The sequence below is a fragment of the Arachis ipaensis genome, chromosome B01, assembly GCF_000816755.2.
Source record: "Arachis ipaensis cultivar K30076 chromosome B01, Araip1.1, whole genome shotgun sequence".
Taxonomy (NCBI): Eukaryota; Viridiplantae; Streptophyta; class Magnoliopsida; order Fabales; family Fabaceae; genus Arachis; species Arachis ipaensis.
Genome location: NC_029785.2, coordinates 93,142,705 through 93,161,132, shown reverse-complemented (window position 1 = coordinate 93,161,132; position 18,428 = coordinate 93,142,705). Strand labels below are relative to the sequence as shown.

At 36.7% G+C, this 18,428-nt stretch overlaps 2 protein-coding genes across 2 annotated transcripts in view; one reads left to right on the top strand and one right to left on the bottom strand.

Annotated features, from left to right (window-relative positions):
* Positions 1-9,538, top strand: part of LOC107632027 (tryptophan aminotransferase-related protein 2) — a 10,785-nt gene extending 1,247 nt beyond the window's left edge. Inside the window, exons 2-5 of the mRNA XM_016335656.2 lie at positions 6,981-7,287; positions 7,756-8,045; positions 8,400-8,686; positions 9,099-9,538. Coding sequence (XP_016191142.1) covers positions 6,981-7,287; positions 7,756-8,045; positions 8,400-8,686; positions 9,099-9,283 — 1,069 coding nt within the window. The 3' untranslated portion in view covers positions 9,284-9,538. The remainder of the gene's footprint in view (positions 1-6,980; positions 7,288-7,755; positions 8,046-8,399; positions 8,687-9,098) is intronic.
* Positions 9,745-10,726, bottom strand: LOC107632018 (oleosin 16.4 kDa). Its single transcript, XM_016335643.2, has one exon. It carries the CDS (start codon positions 10,548-10,550, stop codon positions 9,918-9,920), a length of 633 nt encoding a protein of 210 aa, XP_016191129.1. The 5' UTR covers positions 10,551-10,726; the 3' UTR covers positions 9,745-9,917.

Here is an 18,428-nt window from a genome sequence, read left to right as displayed (position 1 = left end):
ATGAAATCATTAATCACAATTTCAATCTTTAAAATTTAGTAAAATTAAATTATATTAATCGTTACTCATAATTTGTTTTGTTTTAAGTTTTAAAATTTAGGTAAATGGAATTGCCATCAACAATTTTTTTTATTTAAAAGAAATTTACAAATTGTCACTCATGATTTTAATTTTTTTTGTAACCGCTCTCATATTAACAAAATTTAACAAGAAGCCGCTATATTTTAACAAAACACATATTAACCCATCATTTGATTAAGGATTTATAGAAGTAGCTTTTTAAAAGTTGTTGTATCTATTTTTAGTGAATTAAAAATAATTTTTAATAAATACAAGTAACCATAGTCATCAAAATTTCCGATTATCTAGTTAATCTAAATCCTCTTTGTTAAATATTATTTTTAATATTTTTATATTTCAAAAAAATTTCCCCAAATCTTCTGGGAAGAACTGAAAGTAGACAAAGAATTTTATTTTATTTTTGGTGTGTGCTTTTGTGTTTGTTTCTGATAAGAGACTTAGGGCTTACGTCTTTCATAACGTGCTTTGCTTCCTGCTCTTGTTCCTGGGAAGACAGAGACAACTCGTCTTCTATAACGTGATTTTATGGCAAGAATATATATACAACACACACACTTATTCTATTATTACTGTATTGTTATTAGTGATGCTAACATTTTGAAATTCTTGTTTTGACTTTTATCTTTAAATTGAATTAGAAGTTGATAGGCAGGGTAATTTTAGTTGTCAAAATAATATACCTTTTTCTATTTTTTGAAAAAATGACAGAGATAGTAATATAAGAGAAGAAAAAGCGTGTTCGTAATTTTCTTTTAAATGTATGCATGATTGATGAGTTTATTTGTTAAATGCGTTGATTTTTACAATTTTTTAGGGTTCAAATATAGTTTGTTAAAACCAGTATATTTTCCCTTTTTTTTAATAAAAGACGAATATTGAAAATGAGATTGTTGGTTATATATATATATATATAGCTGTCATTTGAACTTTTTGAAATTGATTTAATACTATTATTATCTGGTCACATTTTTTAATCGTAAAACATTTAAACTAATGACAACTAGTTATGTTAAATACTATGCACATCTTTTAAAATTAAAACTTTGGTACCGGAAATGAAAATAGCAAACGTGTTGTGGTAGTATTAGTATTGCATGTTGATAAGTTTATTCCAATATATGTAAAAAGAAATATTACATATTGGGACTTGGTCATTTGTGAAAATTGATGAGATAATTGTAACTTTGGCGCACTTTTACGCATATGACCATATGTTGTGTCTAATCTGATGATATTTTGTGTGCAGTTGACATCATATCAAACAATCATTTATGTCAAAGTATAAACTATACGCTAGATAAAAATATTAAATAATTATACATATAACTAGTTAAGGAAAGATCTAAATAAGAAGTTGGAGTTATGTAGAAAAGCTCTAGAAATGTATGGTCTGCGCATAAGTCGTAGTAAGACGGAATATATGGAATGTAAGTTCAGTCTGAGAAGAGAAAACCCTAATATAGAGGTGAAGATTGGAGAAAATATCCTACGAAAAGTTAAAAGTTTTAAGTATTTTGGGTGCATCATACAGGATAATAGAGAGATTGAACAAGATGTAAATCATAGGATCCAAGCAGGTTGGTCAAAATGGCGGAGTGCATCTGGTTTTATATGCGACAAAAAAGTACCTTTAAAACTTAAAGGTAAATTCTATCACACTGCTATAAGACCGGCTATGCTTTATGGTATGGAGTGTTGGGCGGCTAAAGGGGAGCACGAACATAAGCTGAGTGTGGCAGAGATGAAAATGTTGAGATGGATGAGTGGTCATACGCGATTGGATAAAATAAGGAATGAAGATATAAGGGAGAGAGTTGGAGTAGCACCCATTGTGGAAAAGATGGTTGAATCACGTGTCAGGTGGTTTGGACATGTGAGAAGAAGACCGATAGAACATCCAGTCAGGAGGGAGGATGATATGGAAGATGGACAAAAGGCGAAAGGCAGAGGAAGACCTAAGAAGACCATCCATGAGGTGGTCAAACGAGATCTACATGTAAACGGTCTCTCTGTAAACAAGATACATGACAGAGCACAATGACGTCGTTTGATTCATGTAGCCGACCCCACTTAGTGGGACAAGGCTTTGTTATTGTTGTATCGCACTAACATGGCCGGGCCACTGACACGGTCCGAACTGGCCTATGGCCTTGTGGCTACGAATCCCTAACTAAATAATCGAATTTAAATATTCTTGTATTTTAATCTATAAAATAAAGATAAGATAACAGCACAAATTATATAAAGAGAGTTAAAGATTCTCTCTAATATATCACATATTTTCAATTCTGCTTATCTCTTAGATTTATTCTAATTTGAGCGTCGGAGTGTCTTTGCAAGTATCACTCTTTTCTTTCACTCTAAAAATCCAGCCTCGTCACTGTCTCGACCAGTGAATTTCTGATCCATCTCACAATCCGTATCAGTGACTTCACATACATTAGCGCTGTTTGTGGGGATTCGCCAAGACCTGGCGGCATGATAGAGAATATCAAGGAGCATGGAGTAACGTCCCCATGAGTTAGACCCAAACAACCCAACGTCCGAACCATGGAGTAACGTCCCCCTGACCCTCGGGAGGATAACCAATGTCGTGCACTGCCAGCCAACCCCTGACAGACAACAACCAAAAGAAGACGACCACCACCTCAATAATGCTCAAATGCTTGATGGGCTATGAGAGAAAGCAATCTAGATAATCCAAAAACTCTACCAAAGAGTACAAATTCTTGAGGGTCGGGTCGCGACCAAAGAGCGATATTAGCCAGAACACGCAAGCCAGGCGACCTTAAGGAGCCGATCGCGATGAGAAACCAAGAACGAAATGTCACCCGAATGGTGACACGGCAAACGATGAGACCGCAATATATTCTGAGACCCAGAGCGTCACCACAACGACGATGACAGAAGACACCGGCGGGATTCCAAGCGAACAAGGAGCAAGCACGTGATAATGGGAGCCACCTCGTTCACCGAAAGAATACCGAAGGCCAAGCTACCAAAGGGTTTCAACTAGCTGACTGACATGAAGTACGATGGGACAACGGACTCGCAAGAACATCTCACGGCCTTCGAGGCCAGGATGAACTTAGAAGGGGTCATCGATGTGGTTCGATGTAGGGCCTTCCCTATAACCCTAGCCGGCCCCCCAATTAAGTGGTTCAACACCCTCCCCAATGGCTCGATTGCCAATTTCGACGATGTCTCTAGAAATTTTATGGCACAGTTCACTACCAGAATCACAAAAGCAAAGCACCCGATTAATATGCTCGAAATCATGCAAAAGCAAGATGAACCCACAAGAAAGTATCGCGACAGGTTCAACGATGAGTGCCTAATGATTGACGGGCTGACGGACTCAGTAGGCCAGCCTCTATCTCACCAACGGTCTCATGAATGAAGATTTTCGAAAGCACCTCACCACTAAACCAGTTTGGACCATGCATGAAATCCAAAACATTGCAAGGGAGTACATAAACGACGAAGAGGTAAGCTAAGTCGTAGCAGCCATAAATGGCAGCATGACACCTCGAAATAATCCACCACCCAAAAGAGCACTACAAGTCCACCGCCTTTAACCGACCACCTAGGGTAGAGAAATTCATGAACTACACCCCCTATCGGCTTCGATCATGGAGATCTACTACCAGATAGCAGATCTGGGCAATCTCCCAAAGGACCGACAACTGAAAGAACAGACAGGCGACAATAAAAGCCTGTACTGCGACTATTACCAAGGATATGGACATAAGACTCAAGACTGCTTTGACTTAAAAAACGCTCTCGAACAAGTCATTCGAGACGGCAATCTCTCAGAGTTTGCCAAAATCATTCGAGAACCCAAAAAAATCGAAGGAGAGAGATCTTAGGAACGAGAAGGATTCAATCCCAGGATGTTAAGGTAGGCCCAGCAAGAGAGTCCGAAAATAGACCCCACAATCATAGTGAACGTTATCACCAAAAAAGATGCATTAGAAAAATCCAAGTCAGCACTATAGAAGGACCTCCGGGTACTAACATTAAAAGATGAAAAAAGAACCCCTCCCCTCCCTACGACGATAACGTTTTCTCCCGATGACTGCTAGATTAGCACGTTAGAGGAAGACGCTCCATTTATCATATCAGCCAGGGTTGGAGCCGGTCTGGTTAAGTGGATACTCGTGAACACCGGAGCCGACTCCAACATCCTTTTTCGAGGAGCTTTTGACAATCTAGGCCTCCAAAGCGAAAACTTACAAAGGCAAAAGAGATGACAACCCTCCACGGGACGAACCTTGAAATGCTCTGATTTAGAACTATGAAATGAATCTTTGAACAAGTCGAAGAGTCAGCGGTTCATCTGGGCTCAGAAAGAGATGTATCCTTTCTTATGCTTTTCTCCTTATGTAGAATGGTCAACAAGAAGAAAAACAAGAAGACTTCGACCCGAACTGGTAACTCTAAAAAGTCACAAACCAGCTCAAAGATCCAAATAGCCACCTAGCTGTTCGGATGCAGTTGAGATGGCACCTCCGAAACCCGATTCAGGAGAGCCATCTAAAATTCAGAAAAAGGTAGCTGAACCCCTAACTTAGTAAATAGAAGTTTGTGCACCCAAATCCAGTCTGGGACACAAGGGAAATGCAAGTTGAGATTGCAAACCCTCTCATTTTTGTCAACAAGCACCAACTCATGCTGCCCGCCGCCTCACCACCAACACGGCTCCTTCATCACGGAACCTCTGAAGGTCCCCTTCATCCAAACGAGATGGCGTGCCGGAAACGTCAGACGTTACCCAATGGTAACGATTTGGCATATCCCCCGCTAGGAAGATAGGACTCAAGTTCCCGTGAACTCCCCTCCGTCACCATACCTATATTCAAATAAGATTTTCCAGTATCAGCCTACTACCCAGAAACACAAACATATAAAGAATTCCTAAACCATGCTAAAGACCATAATCGAAGCATCCTAGCAAAATCCCCTAAAACTACACCAAAACCGATACCCAAATCAAACATTTTCCCATTGATAAACATAGAAGCGTGCAAAAACACGAATAATGGACAAAAAAATGGGATGAAGCAAAATAAAACGATCAGAGTGACAGAATGCACTAACTTAGTTCTAAAAAGAAGCAAAGAAAGGAAACGAAGCAGCAATGAGCAAAGAAGCGCCACACCCAAAAACACCACCGAACGTTCGGACGGAGCACAACACCAAAAAAGTTGCAGAGAACATTTTCTAAAAGGTGAAAGAACGAGAAAGGAGAAGAAGCAGTTTCGAATGAAAATAAATAAAATCCCCATATTCAAAAAAAAAAAAAAATACTAAAAGGTAGGGGGCAAAAAGAGGAAAACAAAGAAACTTCTCTCTCCCCCCCACTAGGCATCATTATGACGCCTTAGGAACTGCAATGGACAAAAATCCCTTAGAAGAAACGCAAAGACCGAGCCATCCGGACATGCACAAATCCCTGATCTTAGCCACGAAACCCACTCCGTTTCTGATAGACACAAACAACTGTTCCGGACCAGAACAACGGTCCTTGAAGCGGGTGAAAACTCGGCCCGATTCCACAAACTCGGCCAGATATAACTCAGATGGCACTCCATGCTAGGCTCACGACAAGACGAGTCCTTCCAAGCAACGAGAATGAGTAAGCACACTCTCTCACTTTAGGGGGTAACTGTTCTGGACTTGACCCTCTGGTCCCAAATCGGAGCCGTTACAATTCGGGTACATGGGCCAGACCACGGACACGGCTTAAACCTGTCTAGTGGTCACGAATTTCTAACTAAACATTCGAATTCAAATACTTTCTTATCTTACTCTACAAGATAAAGATAAGATAACAGTACAAACTATATAAATGGAGACGAAAACTCTCTTAGATATGTCACATATTCCTAATCCTCTCTACTTCTTAGATCCATTTTAATTTAAATGTCAGAGTGTTTTTGTAGGTATTATTTCCACTATTTCAAAAATCAAGCCCCGTTACTATCTTGACTGATGAATATCCGATCTATCTCAGAACTCATACTAGCGATTTTGCATACATCCACTAATGTGCATCGTACCGAAGTCGTGCTTATATTGATATTTTATTATATTATTGACATCTCTAACATAGTAGCACCGTGGGTGGTTCTTATTATTCACATAGACTAATAGGGTAGTCGTTGACCACAGCCTTTATTTACTAAAGACTTATTATATAGGAAACATTTCAAGTGTATCGGGAAGTACCGATACACCAGTTGTTTTAATCGTTGATTTCAATTAATATATATTATATATATATTTTTATAATTTAAAATAGTAGTGGTTTGGTACTTATGAAACAGATTATAGGTAGAACCAATTACAGAAAATTGAGGGAAAATAATAACCCACATACATGCATATAACCTTTTTGGATTGGTGTATGTGTTTAACTATCATTTTATGCAAAATTTCATTTGCAATAATGATTTATAAAAATTTAATTTGAATGCATGTGACAGTGTAAAAAAAATTTACACAAATATTTAACTACATATTATTATATCAATAAAAATAACTATTTTTAACCATTAATACATGAACAATTAACATATGAACAGTTATCTAAACGAATAGACGTGATTGAACGACTTACCGAGTTATAATATATGTAACATCTAAGATGATTTGTACGAAGAAATTAATCACCCTTAGTGAAAACATGATAGATACATTTGTTGCAAACAAGAATATCCCGTTACATGTGAAAAAGAATATCCAATTGATATTACAATGAAAAATTGAAAAAGAATATCACAGTTTCACTTTACCCTGTTCCCCATCACGTTATTATTTCATACTTTTCATGTTTCTGGCATGTGTAATTATGATTGTTAATTAAGTAATTTGAAAGTAATGATGATGGAATGCAGTGGAGATCCTAGAATGTATGAAAGATATTGGAGAAAGAGAGGTGAGAAAACAAGTATCACAATTGCAGGGTGGGAATCAATGAGCTATTTCTCGCAAGGAGAAAACATTTGTTGGTTCATGGAACCCGAGCTTGCTGAAGAGGTTGTGAGACTTCACAATTTGGTTGGAAATGCAGTGACACAAGGGCGCCATATTGTTGTTGGCACAGGCTCCTCTCAGCTCTTTCTTGCTGCTCTCTATGCTTTGTCTCCCACTCATCATTCTCATCAACCCATTACTGTTGTCTCAGCACTACCCTATTACTCGGTTAGTCATATCTTTTTTAAATGGCCAATACTCACGTACACATTAATAATATACATAGAATACAGACCTGTTTGGTGGTGCGACTATATTTTATTTACACAAAAAAATGAAAGACCGACAGACCGTCATAACTTGCCATTTACTCTTACTCTTTTGTACTCTGCATCAGAGTAGGCACTTTTTTAAATTGGTAGCAGAGTTTTGTGTAGGTAATAATAGTAAAGTCGGTTGGTTCATTGCATATAACATAGGGACGAACACAAAAATATTTAATATTTAATATTTTTATATATTTTGATGTTTATAAGAGTGTGTTTGTTATATTTATATACTACATGTTTGCCCTCACTGTCTAAAATTTTGGATTTGTCACTGCCACAGTGGCACTACTCGAAGTTTTTCATTTTGTTTCATGTTATGTATAATTTGCTCTGGTTATCAAAATTTTCTGATCCGCCGTTGCTGCAGTCGTACCCATCAATGACAGATTACCAGAAATCGGGGCTATACAAATGGGGTGGAGATGCAGAGACTTATGATGATGAGAAAGATGGTGCCTACATAGAGCTGGTAACTTCACCAAATAACCCTGATGGATACACAAGGGAATCAGTGGTCAAGAACAAGAGGCAGGGATTGTTTATTCATGACCTTGCTTATTATTGGCCTCAGTACACTCCCATTTCATACCCTTCAGATCATGACCTCACCCTTTTCACTCTATCAAAAGCCACTGGTCATTCTGGCACTCGCATAGGGTAACTAACTTCCAACTACTCTCACTTTTATTTCTTATCAGGCACAAGTCCGCTTTAGTTCACTTTTTTCATAACATTCTATTTCACAGTTAATTGGATGAGACATAGAGATAAAAAAAACTATATCATTTATGTACTTTGTCTTTATATCTTACCAGTAATCGTAACAATGATTTTCACATCATTTTTATGAATGTAGTATCTAATATCTTAATAAAGATTCGAGTTTTCCATTAGCTTTATTTCTTAGATAATTAACCATATAAGGTTCACAATTTACTACACATGTATGAAGATAGAATAGTTTTAGGCAATTATTCAATGATAAACTAAATAATTGTAGTTACATTGTAGATGGGCGCTGGTTAAAGACTCTGTGGTGGCGAAGAAGATGACGAAATTTATAGAGCTAAATACGATAGGTGTGTCTAAGGATTCTCAACTGAGAGCTGCTAAGATTTTGGAGACAGTGTCTGACAGCTGTGAAGAAGAAGAATCATTCTTCAAGTATAGCTATGAAATCATGGCTCATAGATGGAGGAAATTGAGAGCAGCAGTTGAGGGTAATGCCTTATTCACTCTGCCTAACTTTTCTCCTGCTTTCTGCAACTTCTTCAATAACTACACTCAACCTCAACCAGGTAACTCTCTTTTCAAATTATTATTTGTTCCAAATTTGATGAATGTTTTATCTTAAATATTATAATGTGACTACTTCTACGAAGACATCTTAATGTAAAGATAGTATTGTGAATTGTTAGATAATTCAGTCAAATATATTTATTAAAATATATCCATTCATTTAACAGTTAATAGTATCATCTTTACATAAAGAAGTCTTTGTAGGAGTAATCACTGCTCAACTCATTCAATTTATTACGCATTTTAAGACAAGACACAAAAAGGACTAAAATGCTTATTTAAAATATGAAATGCTTTTACATGATAATCCATATTAAATTAATTTGATAACGAAATCGATAAATTTGAGTAGCTAGGAACTCATTTGAAACTATTGATGAGGTGATCGTTGTACCTGTGATATGGTTGCAGCTTTTTTGTGGTTGAAGTGCGAGCGGTTAATAGAGGATTGCGCAAGCTTCCTTAGACAACACAAGATCTTATCAAGAAGTGGGGAGCGTTTTGGGGTTAGCCCAAAATACGTTAGAATTAGCATGCTTGATACAGATGAAAATTTCATGGAGTTTATAGAAAGGTTATCTTCTATACACCTGTAAGAATTATGCAAAATTCCTTCCTCATCGTGTTAAATATAAATTACAAATGCATTAACAACTTTACAAAGCACTTGGATATTGACTTTCACTTTATGGGAGGGAGACACATAATTAAAATTTCTATTCTATGTAGTGCATACCCTTCTCAGACATCTATTGACCAGAATCTACCTTTTCAAAACTCAAAAGCAAACTCAGTGTAGGGTCTCTTTTTGACGTTCGGAGAGTTATAATGAATTAATGATTGTAGTGAAACAGATATTTTAACTCTGTTTAGTAAGTTAATTCAGTTAGTATAGATGAGTTAGTCTATCAGGTAGTTTTAGTTTCCTCCTGGAATTGGTCAATTAGTATCCGTATTGATTAATTAATAGCCTAATCTAGTCGTTTTCTAAAGCATGCTACATGAATACTAATTTATGCAGTAAAAATAAATTATTTAAAATGTGGACATGTACTCATGTATGAAATGAAATAAAATTATTTAAGCAAGATAAGCATACAGTAGAATTTAAACTCTAGGAGACGAACAAAAACACAGGCTTCTGAATTCAACAACAGCAGCGATAATGAAATACAGATGGAACTAAATATATCCATAACGCATAATATATAATATAAAATATAAAATAGCTCAGGACGATGTTTTCTTTCGATCTTTGCTCTTTCCACCTCCTCCTCCCTCATCCTTAGTCTCGGTGGTAGAGGCGGTGTCTCTCGTTTGGGTCCCACCCCCACTCCCACTCCCACTCTGTGTATCACTCGTCTGGGACTCAGACGGGGTCACGGATATGGTACTGTCGGTGTCAGTCGGTGCATCGTGGGCTTGTTGGGCCGTGTCTTGGGCCTTACTAACGACAGTGTCACCAGCCTCTTTGGCTCGTTGGGCCATGTTGGACATAATCTGCTGAGCCCGGTCCTTGGCATGCAGCAGACTTTCTTGAAGGCGAGATCGGCGGAAATAACTGGCCATCCACGCGAACGAAGAGACTGAGGTTACGCCGAAGGCACCCGATGTCAAGAATCCCGAGACGGAGAAGGCGATGACGAGAGCTGCGGGGATCAAGATTGGGCTGAAGATTATAAAGAGGGGGGTTGCGAGGGCGACGCCGATGAGGGTGGCGAGGAGAGTGACTCCGGCGAGGAAGAGGAGTGAGGCACCGAAAGGAAGGAGGGTGGCGAGGGCAAGGATGTGGGAAGAAGAGCGTTCCTTGGTGGCTGAGACATCTTGGTGGTCTTGCTGGTAGTACTGTTGAATGTCAGCCATAATGAAGGTGGGTGTATGTGTTGCAGAGAAAGATAGATTGATAGATAACGAGAGTTAATTTAAGGAATGGAGAGTGACGACACGTGGAATGGTGGAATACAGATGGTTAGGGGTTGCATGGGATGGGTGTATATGTCGGGTTACGGTGCGAGGAAAGTGTTGGCGTTACAGTGGTCACTTGCTTGCTTTCTCACTCTCCATCGGTGCTCATTCAGAGTTTTGTCGTATTTCTTGGAGGGAATTACAAAACTAAGATTCGTAAATTAAAATTAGTCACTAAAATTAATTATCAATATATTTGTGTATAAATATATATGTGATTTAATTTATTTTTAGTGTATATTTATATTTCAGCATATATTTTATACTAGTGGCCGATTTTAGTGTATACGTAGCATTACACGTTTGTTTTTTTTTTGACCTTTGGGATAATTGGATGGGTGTCGCACTGAGAAACTGTGGATAGACATTTGGATTTGGATAGAGATGGTGCAGGTAGTGGCTGATTTTGCTTTATCCATCTTGCCGACTGGGCGTCCTTTTTGTGTCCTTCTTCCACTTTTCTTCTCATTTATATGGGCCAAGCCCGGTCTTCTTTGTGGCAAAGATTTTGTAACGATGGTCTATTTGTTAGTCTCGTGTAGTCATATCCCAAGTTCGATTTTCAGCTACAGTTGGAGGTGATAAAATCTGTATTGTATGTATAAATGTGGTGTACATAAATGAGTAATGTCCAAAATTAAAAGCTAGGGGTGAGTATGGGTAGCGGATACTCGATTATCCGTCCGAATTCGAATCGAACCAATTAAATTGGTTTTGGAATCAACGGATAATTGGGTTCAATCCAAATCAAACCAATGTCCTTTATTAATGATTGGTTAAGGTATTGGTTTTAGGGGTGCGGAACCCAAATCAACCCGTGAATCCGATTATATATTAATTAAATAAAAAAATAAAAAAAATATATGGCTTTTAGTGATTTTTAATGAGATTATTCACTATTAATCATGGTTCTAAAAATTGAACCGGACCGGTCGGTTCAACCGAAAAAACCAAGAACCGATCACCTAACCGGTCCGGATAAGGTCAGAAACCGCCTGACAAAAAACCGGTAAAAAATGGGTCGAACCGACGGTTAACCGATGAACCGGGAGAACTGTTCGCTTTTTTAGCGGTTTTTGGTTTGAAAATTAAACTACTAAACGGCGTCGTTTTGAAGGTGAAAAAAAAAAAAGAATGGGTCGTCGTCGCTCTCCCCTCCTCGTCGTTCCTCCTTCGCCCTTCCTCGTTGGCGTTGTTTCTGCTTCTATGCTCCGAACCGTGTCTCACCGTCGTTGCTTCTCTTTTTCGCGTGGAGTCTCGAAGTCAAAGTGACTACCTTTCATCGTGTCTCATGTCTTAGTCTCTGCTTCAACCCTCTCAGGTCTCAGATCTCAGATCTCAGTTCTCAGTTCTCAAGTTTCTTCTTCTCTGATTCAAGCCTTCAACCCTCTTAGGTCTCAAGTCTCAGTCTCTAACACTCCCTGATTCTGTTTTCCTGACTCTATCCATCTGAAATTTGAAATTTATTCTGAACTTGCATATGATGTATTATTGATGATTCTGCTGAATTTTGAGATATTAATGTTTTGAATTTTTATTTGAATTCAGTTTGTTCATATTGAATTAATTCTGCTGAGATTGAGTCACAAATTCAATTGTTTAATTTATTAATTCAACTGAGATTGTTTTTTAAATCCAACCTGTTGTATTTGTTTTGGTGAATTGTTGTTTTGATGTTATTGATTCAAAATAAAAGCATTGCCACAATTCTGTATTGAATTTGCTATATGGCTTCATATGTTTTGGTTGAATTATGTTTATGATTCTTAGATTGGGTACATGTTTTGGATGTTTTGCAAAGGGACTTGATTGACTTACAGAAATTACAGAAATTCACATACTGGAGAGTTGGAGTTTTATTAATAATTTTATTATATATTTAATAAAACCGGTTCAACTCCGGTTGAACCTCAGTTGAACCATTAAACCATTGAACCTGTCACCTGACCGGTTCAATGACCGGTCCAATTTTTGTAACCTTGCTATTAATACGTTTGGATTTTAATGAGTTTAGTTTTTAATGTATTTGGTGTTTAACATTTTTAGATTATTTATATTGATGTTACATGTTTATTGTACTTGTTGAATTTTTAAGATAAAAAATTGATTTTTTTATGAATTTCAAAGTCACCGGGTACCCAATTATCCGAACCGAACCAATCCGTTGTTAATTGGTTTGGTTTGGTTCGGTTACATGCACAAAAAAATACAAATTCGAACTAAACCGAACTAATTACATTTTAATCGGTTCGATTCTAATTTTACTTTAAATTCGAACCAAACCGACTCGTGCTCACCCTATTAAAAATTATCCAATTTATCAAAAAAAAATAAAATAAATAAAAACGAGATAAACTAGTTTATTTTTACAAAAATAATAGGTGAATGTTACGGTGATGATGCTATTTTTTTTTTTTCTCATGTGATGAATGAGTTTGGCTTATAAGGAATGACTACACATTATGTATTTTTTTCTTCGAACTCTTCTTTTCTTATAAAGGATGAGTCACGTTTGAGTTCAGGTAAGACTTCCATCTCACCGGGCAAGTAATTGATACCAATCACTCAATCGGTATAATTAGGACTTTTCTATTTTTTTTTAATTAATTATTTAATAAAAATTCTTTAATTTGGTACTCAATTTATTTTATCAAACAAAAAAAATTCCGCACATATATTCAAATTTTTTTTTGGGTGTTAACACATATGTTCAAACTTATTTCATTTCAAAACTGTTGTACAAAATTACTAGCAAAAGTTCTAAACACTGAATCACGATAAAATTAACCAACACAAACTGGGCTTTCAAGTCCCACAGCTATAAAATGAAAAATAAAAAATTATAAAAATTGTTAATTAAGTAGAATTAAGCACATGACTTCACGACAAAAAAGCACATGACTTTATTTAGGAATCCGTGGATATGCCAACGAGTTTCATCACACAAGGAATAAAAATGACATAATCACCGTAGCATTACCCAAAACAATAAACTACAAATTTAAGATCCTTTTCAAGATTGAAAATAGTCTACTGCATTTGTGGTATATTAAACAGAGTTCAAAATATAATGAGTCAGTAGGTCTAGCAACACAGTAAGGCTATGTTTGTTTGAAGGGAAAATGGAAGGAAAGAAAAGAGAGGAAAGAAAATGGGAAGAAAAATGATTATTTTCCATTGTTTGGTTGAGGAGGAAAATTAGAGAGGAAGGAAAATGGATGGAAAAAAACTAGTGAGACCCACCAATTTTTTTCTCTCCAACATTGGAAAGAAAATGGAGAGAAAACTAATTTTTCTCTCTCTACTTTCAATACTACCCCTTCACTTTTTCAATATATTTTATAATATAAGAGTAAAATTATTTTTTTTTATAACATTTCTTTCCTTCTTATTTTCTTTCCATCCAAACACATCTAAAGAAAATAAAAATTTACTCAATTTTTTTCCTTTCCTTTGTTTCCTTTCTATTTCCTTCTTCTCTATTTCTTTCCTTCCAACCAAACATAGCCTAAGACATAACAAGATACATATACAAACTTTGCCTGACGGAGCAGAAGTCTAGTTAAAATGGCATATTAACCTCTACCAGGAAAAAAAAATATTGGCACATTAACATGTCTTTCAAGTTTTAATATGCTACATTCGAATTTGAATTTTAGTAATGTTAAGTGATAGATAAAAAACTCTTAAAAATATTAGGTGTGTGAATAGATAATATATGTAAATTTATGAAATAATGCCTAAAATTGAGAATTGTCTAATCCATAAGACAACAAAAAAAAATTTTGCAAGGCTTTGCCAAAGACTATCCACTTGAGCTTCTTTAGTGGTGTTTCAAATGCCCAACCTAGTGCCCAAAATGCCGTTGAATTGCACTTCCCAGGGCATCCACTTGATGCCTCAAACATGGAGCTTTCCAACGCCTATAGTGGTGCCTTAAATGCCACTCTTATTCACTCTCCAGGCCAGCAAATTTAAGCCTCAAAATTGGTGTTTCAAATACCCTTACTGGCACCCCAAACGCCACTCAAGTGTCACCTTCCAGGAAGCAATTTTGAGCCCCAAACATGGCATTTGAAGCGCCAATCCAGGGTGAAGTTTATAAAGCGTTGGAGTTATCAAGCGCCTTTGAATGCAACATTCAAGTTTGTCATGCAAACCGTGCTACAAAATGAGCCATGCTTTCCCAAGGAACACACTTTCTTATTCATGCATTATGGCTCTAAATTGATTTTGGAGCCCAAGTCAACAAGCCCACAAGAAGCCAAAGTTCAAAGATCCAATTGATGATTGTAGAATGTGGGAAGGAGTGAATTGTAAACTTAATTAAGGGGAGTGAATGCTATAAAAAGGGTCTGTGTAGCTAGTTAAAACGGGTTGGACACTTGAGATTACACACTTACTTGTACTTTTCCTACTTTTCTTTTGTAATTCAAAGAGCAATGAGTCACTAAACCCCCTATTCATTAGGGAGAAGAGCTCTGTTTGTTTCTGATGAGCGGATAATTTATACACTTTTTGGCATTGTTTTTAGTATGTTTTTAGTAGAATCTAGTTACTTTTAGGGATGTTTTCATTAGTTTTTATGTTAAATTCACATTTCTGGACTTTACTATGAGTTTGTGTATTTTTCTGTGATTTCAGGTATTTTCTGGCTGAAATTGAGGGACTTGAGCAAAAATCAGATTCAGAGGTTGAAGAAGGACTGCTGATGCTGTTGAATGCCAGTTCTACGCTGCTGTCTGGAGTTAAACGCCAGAAACACGTCACAAACCAGAGTTGAATGCCAGAAACACGTTACAAACTAGCGTTCAACTCCAAGAATGACCTCTGCACGTGTAACATTCAAGCTCAGCCCAAGCACACACCAAGTGGGCCCCGGAAGTGGATTTATGCATCAATTACTTACTTCTGTAAACCCTAGTAACTAGTTTAGTATAAATAAGACTTTTTACTATTGTATTAGACATCTTTGGTCTCAGTTTTAATCTATTGTTCATCTTTGGACGCCTAGTTCTTAGATCATGGGGGCTGGCCATTCGGCCATGATGATTAGCCGTGCTGTGACAGAGCATTTGGACCATTTTCACAAGAGGATAGGATGCATCCATTGACAAGGGTGATGCCTCAAGACGATTAGCCATGCAGTGACAGCGCATCGGACCATTTTCTAGAGAGGATTAAAAGTAGCCATTGACAACAGTGATGTCTTTACATAAAGCCAGCCATGGAAAGGAGTAAGACTGATTGGATGAAGACAGCAGGAAAGCAGAGGTTCAAAGGAACGAAAGCATCTCTATACACTTATCTGAAATTCTCACCAATGATATACATAAGTGTTTCTATCCTTATTTTCTATCTATTTATTATTAATTTTCGAAAACTCCATAACTATTTTATATCCTCCTGACTGAGATTTACAAGGTGACCATAGCTTGCTTCATACCAACAATCTCCGTGGGATCGACCCTTACTCACGTAAGGTTTATTACTTGGACGACCCAGTGCACTTGCTGGTTAGTTGTATCGAAGTTGTGAATGAAAAACAATTTATTAAGACGTGCGTACAGAGTTTTTGACGCCGTTGCCTGAGATCACAATTTCGTGCACCAAGTTTTTGGCGTCGTTGCCGGGGATTGTTCCAGTTTGGACAACTGACGGTTCATCTTGTTGCTCAGATTAGGTAATTTTATTTTTGTTTTCTTTTCAAAAATTTTTCAAAAACCTTTCAAAAATTTCTCATCTATTTTCGAAAAAAAAAATATAAATCTTTTTAAAAATATATTTTTCTTCAGAATTTTTAAGAATGAATTCTAGCGTTTCATGAAGCATGTTGAAGCATGGCTGGCTATAAAGCCATGTCTAAATTCTTTTGGACTGAGGTTTTGGCCAAAAATTGAATGAATTACTCGCATATTCATGCTAAAGCTTGACTGGCTATTAAGCCATGTCTAACCCTCAGATTGGAGCTTTAGACTAAGATTGCAAGATTCCTGGAATTCATATTAAAAATTTTGGAATCCTTATTTTTATTTTTCAAATAATTTTAGAAAAAAAAATCCAAAAAAAAAAAAATCATAAAATCATAAAAATCAAAAATATTTTGTGTTTCTTGTTTGAGTCTTGAGTCAATTTTTAAGTTTGGTGTCAATTGCATTTTTTCTAAAATTTTATGCATTTTTCGAAAATTATGCATTCATAGTGTTCTTCATGATCTTCAAGTTGTTCTTGGTAAGTCTTCTTGTTTGATCTTCATATTTTCTTGTTTTGTGTCTTTTCTTGTTTTTCATATGCATTCTTGCATTCATAGTGTCTATACATGAAAAATTTTTAAGTTTGGTGTCTTGCATGTTTTCTTTGCATTAAAAATTTTTCAAAAATAAGTTCTTGATGTTCATCTTGACATTCAAAGTGTTCTTGGTGTTCATCTTGATATTCATAGCATTCTTGCATGCATTCATTGTTTTGATCCAAAATTCTCATGCATTGCATCATTTTCATGTTTTTCTCTCTCATCATTAAAAAAGGAAACTAAGAGAAGCTAAATTACAACAATCCAGCAAGCACCTTTTAGAAATTTTCGAACAAGAAGAGGAGATGGCAGCCGAAAATAATAATAATGCAAGGAGGATGCTTGGTCACTTTACTGTACCTAATTCCAATTTACATGGAAGAAGCATCTCCATTCCTACCATTGGAGCAAACAATTTTGAGCTTAAACCTCAATTAATTTCTCTGATGCAGCAGAACTGCAAGTTTCATGGACTTCCATCTGAAGATCCTTTTCAGTTCTTAACTGAATTCTTGCAGATCTATGATACTGTTAAGACTAATGGAGTAGATCCTGAAGTCTACAGGCTCATGCTTTTCCCTTTTGCTGTGAGAGACAGAGCTAGAATATGGTTGGACTCTCAACCTAAGGATAGCCTGAACTCTTGGGATAAGCTGGTCAAGGCTTTCTTAGCCAAGTTCTTTCCTCATCAAAAGCTGAGTAAGCTTAGAGTGGATGTTCAGACCTTCAGACAGAAAGAAGGTGAATCCCTCTATGAAGCTTGGGAGAGATACAAAGAACTGACCAAAAAGTGTCCTTTTGACATGCTTTCAGAATAGACCATCCTGGACATATTCTATGATGGTCTGTCTGAATTAGCTTAAAATGTCGTTGGATACCTTTGTAGGTGGATCCATTCACTTAAAGAAAACGCCTGCAGAAGCTCAAAAACTCATTGACATGGTTGCTAATAACCAGTTCATGTACACTTCTGAGAGGAATCCTGTGAGTAATGGGACGCCTATGAAGAAGGGAGTTCTTGAAATTGATACTCTGAATGCCATATTGGCTCAGAATAAAATATTGACTCAGCAAGTTAATATGATTTTTCAGAGTCTGAATGGAATGCAAGCTGCATCCAACAGTACTCAAGAGGCATCTTCTGAAGAAGAAGCTTATGATCCTGAAAATCCTGCAATAGCAGAGGTGAATTATATGGGTGAACCTTATGGAAACACCTATAACCCCTCATGGAGAAATCACCCAAATCTCTCATGGAAGGATCAACAAAAGCCTCAACAAGGCTTTAATAATGGTGGAAGAAATAGGTTTCACAATAGTAAACCTTTTCCATCATCCACTCAGCAACAGACAGAGAACTCTGAACAAAATACCTCTAATTTAGCAAACTTAGTCTTTGATCTATCTAAGGCCATTGTAAGTTTCATGAATGAAACAAGGTCCTCTATTAGAAATTTGGAAGCACAAGTGGGCCAGCTGAGTAA

What these genes read in the sequence shown, in the direction of transcription:
- LOC107632018 (XM_016335643.2), bottom strand. Translation starts at nt 10,550, where the DNA reads ATGGCTGACATTCAACAGTACTACCAGCAAGACCACCAAGATGTCTCA.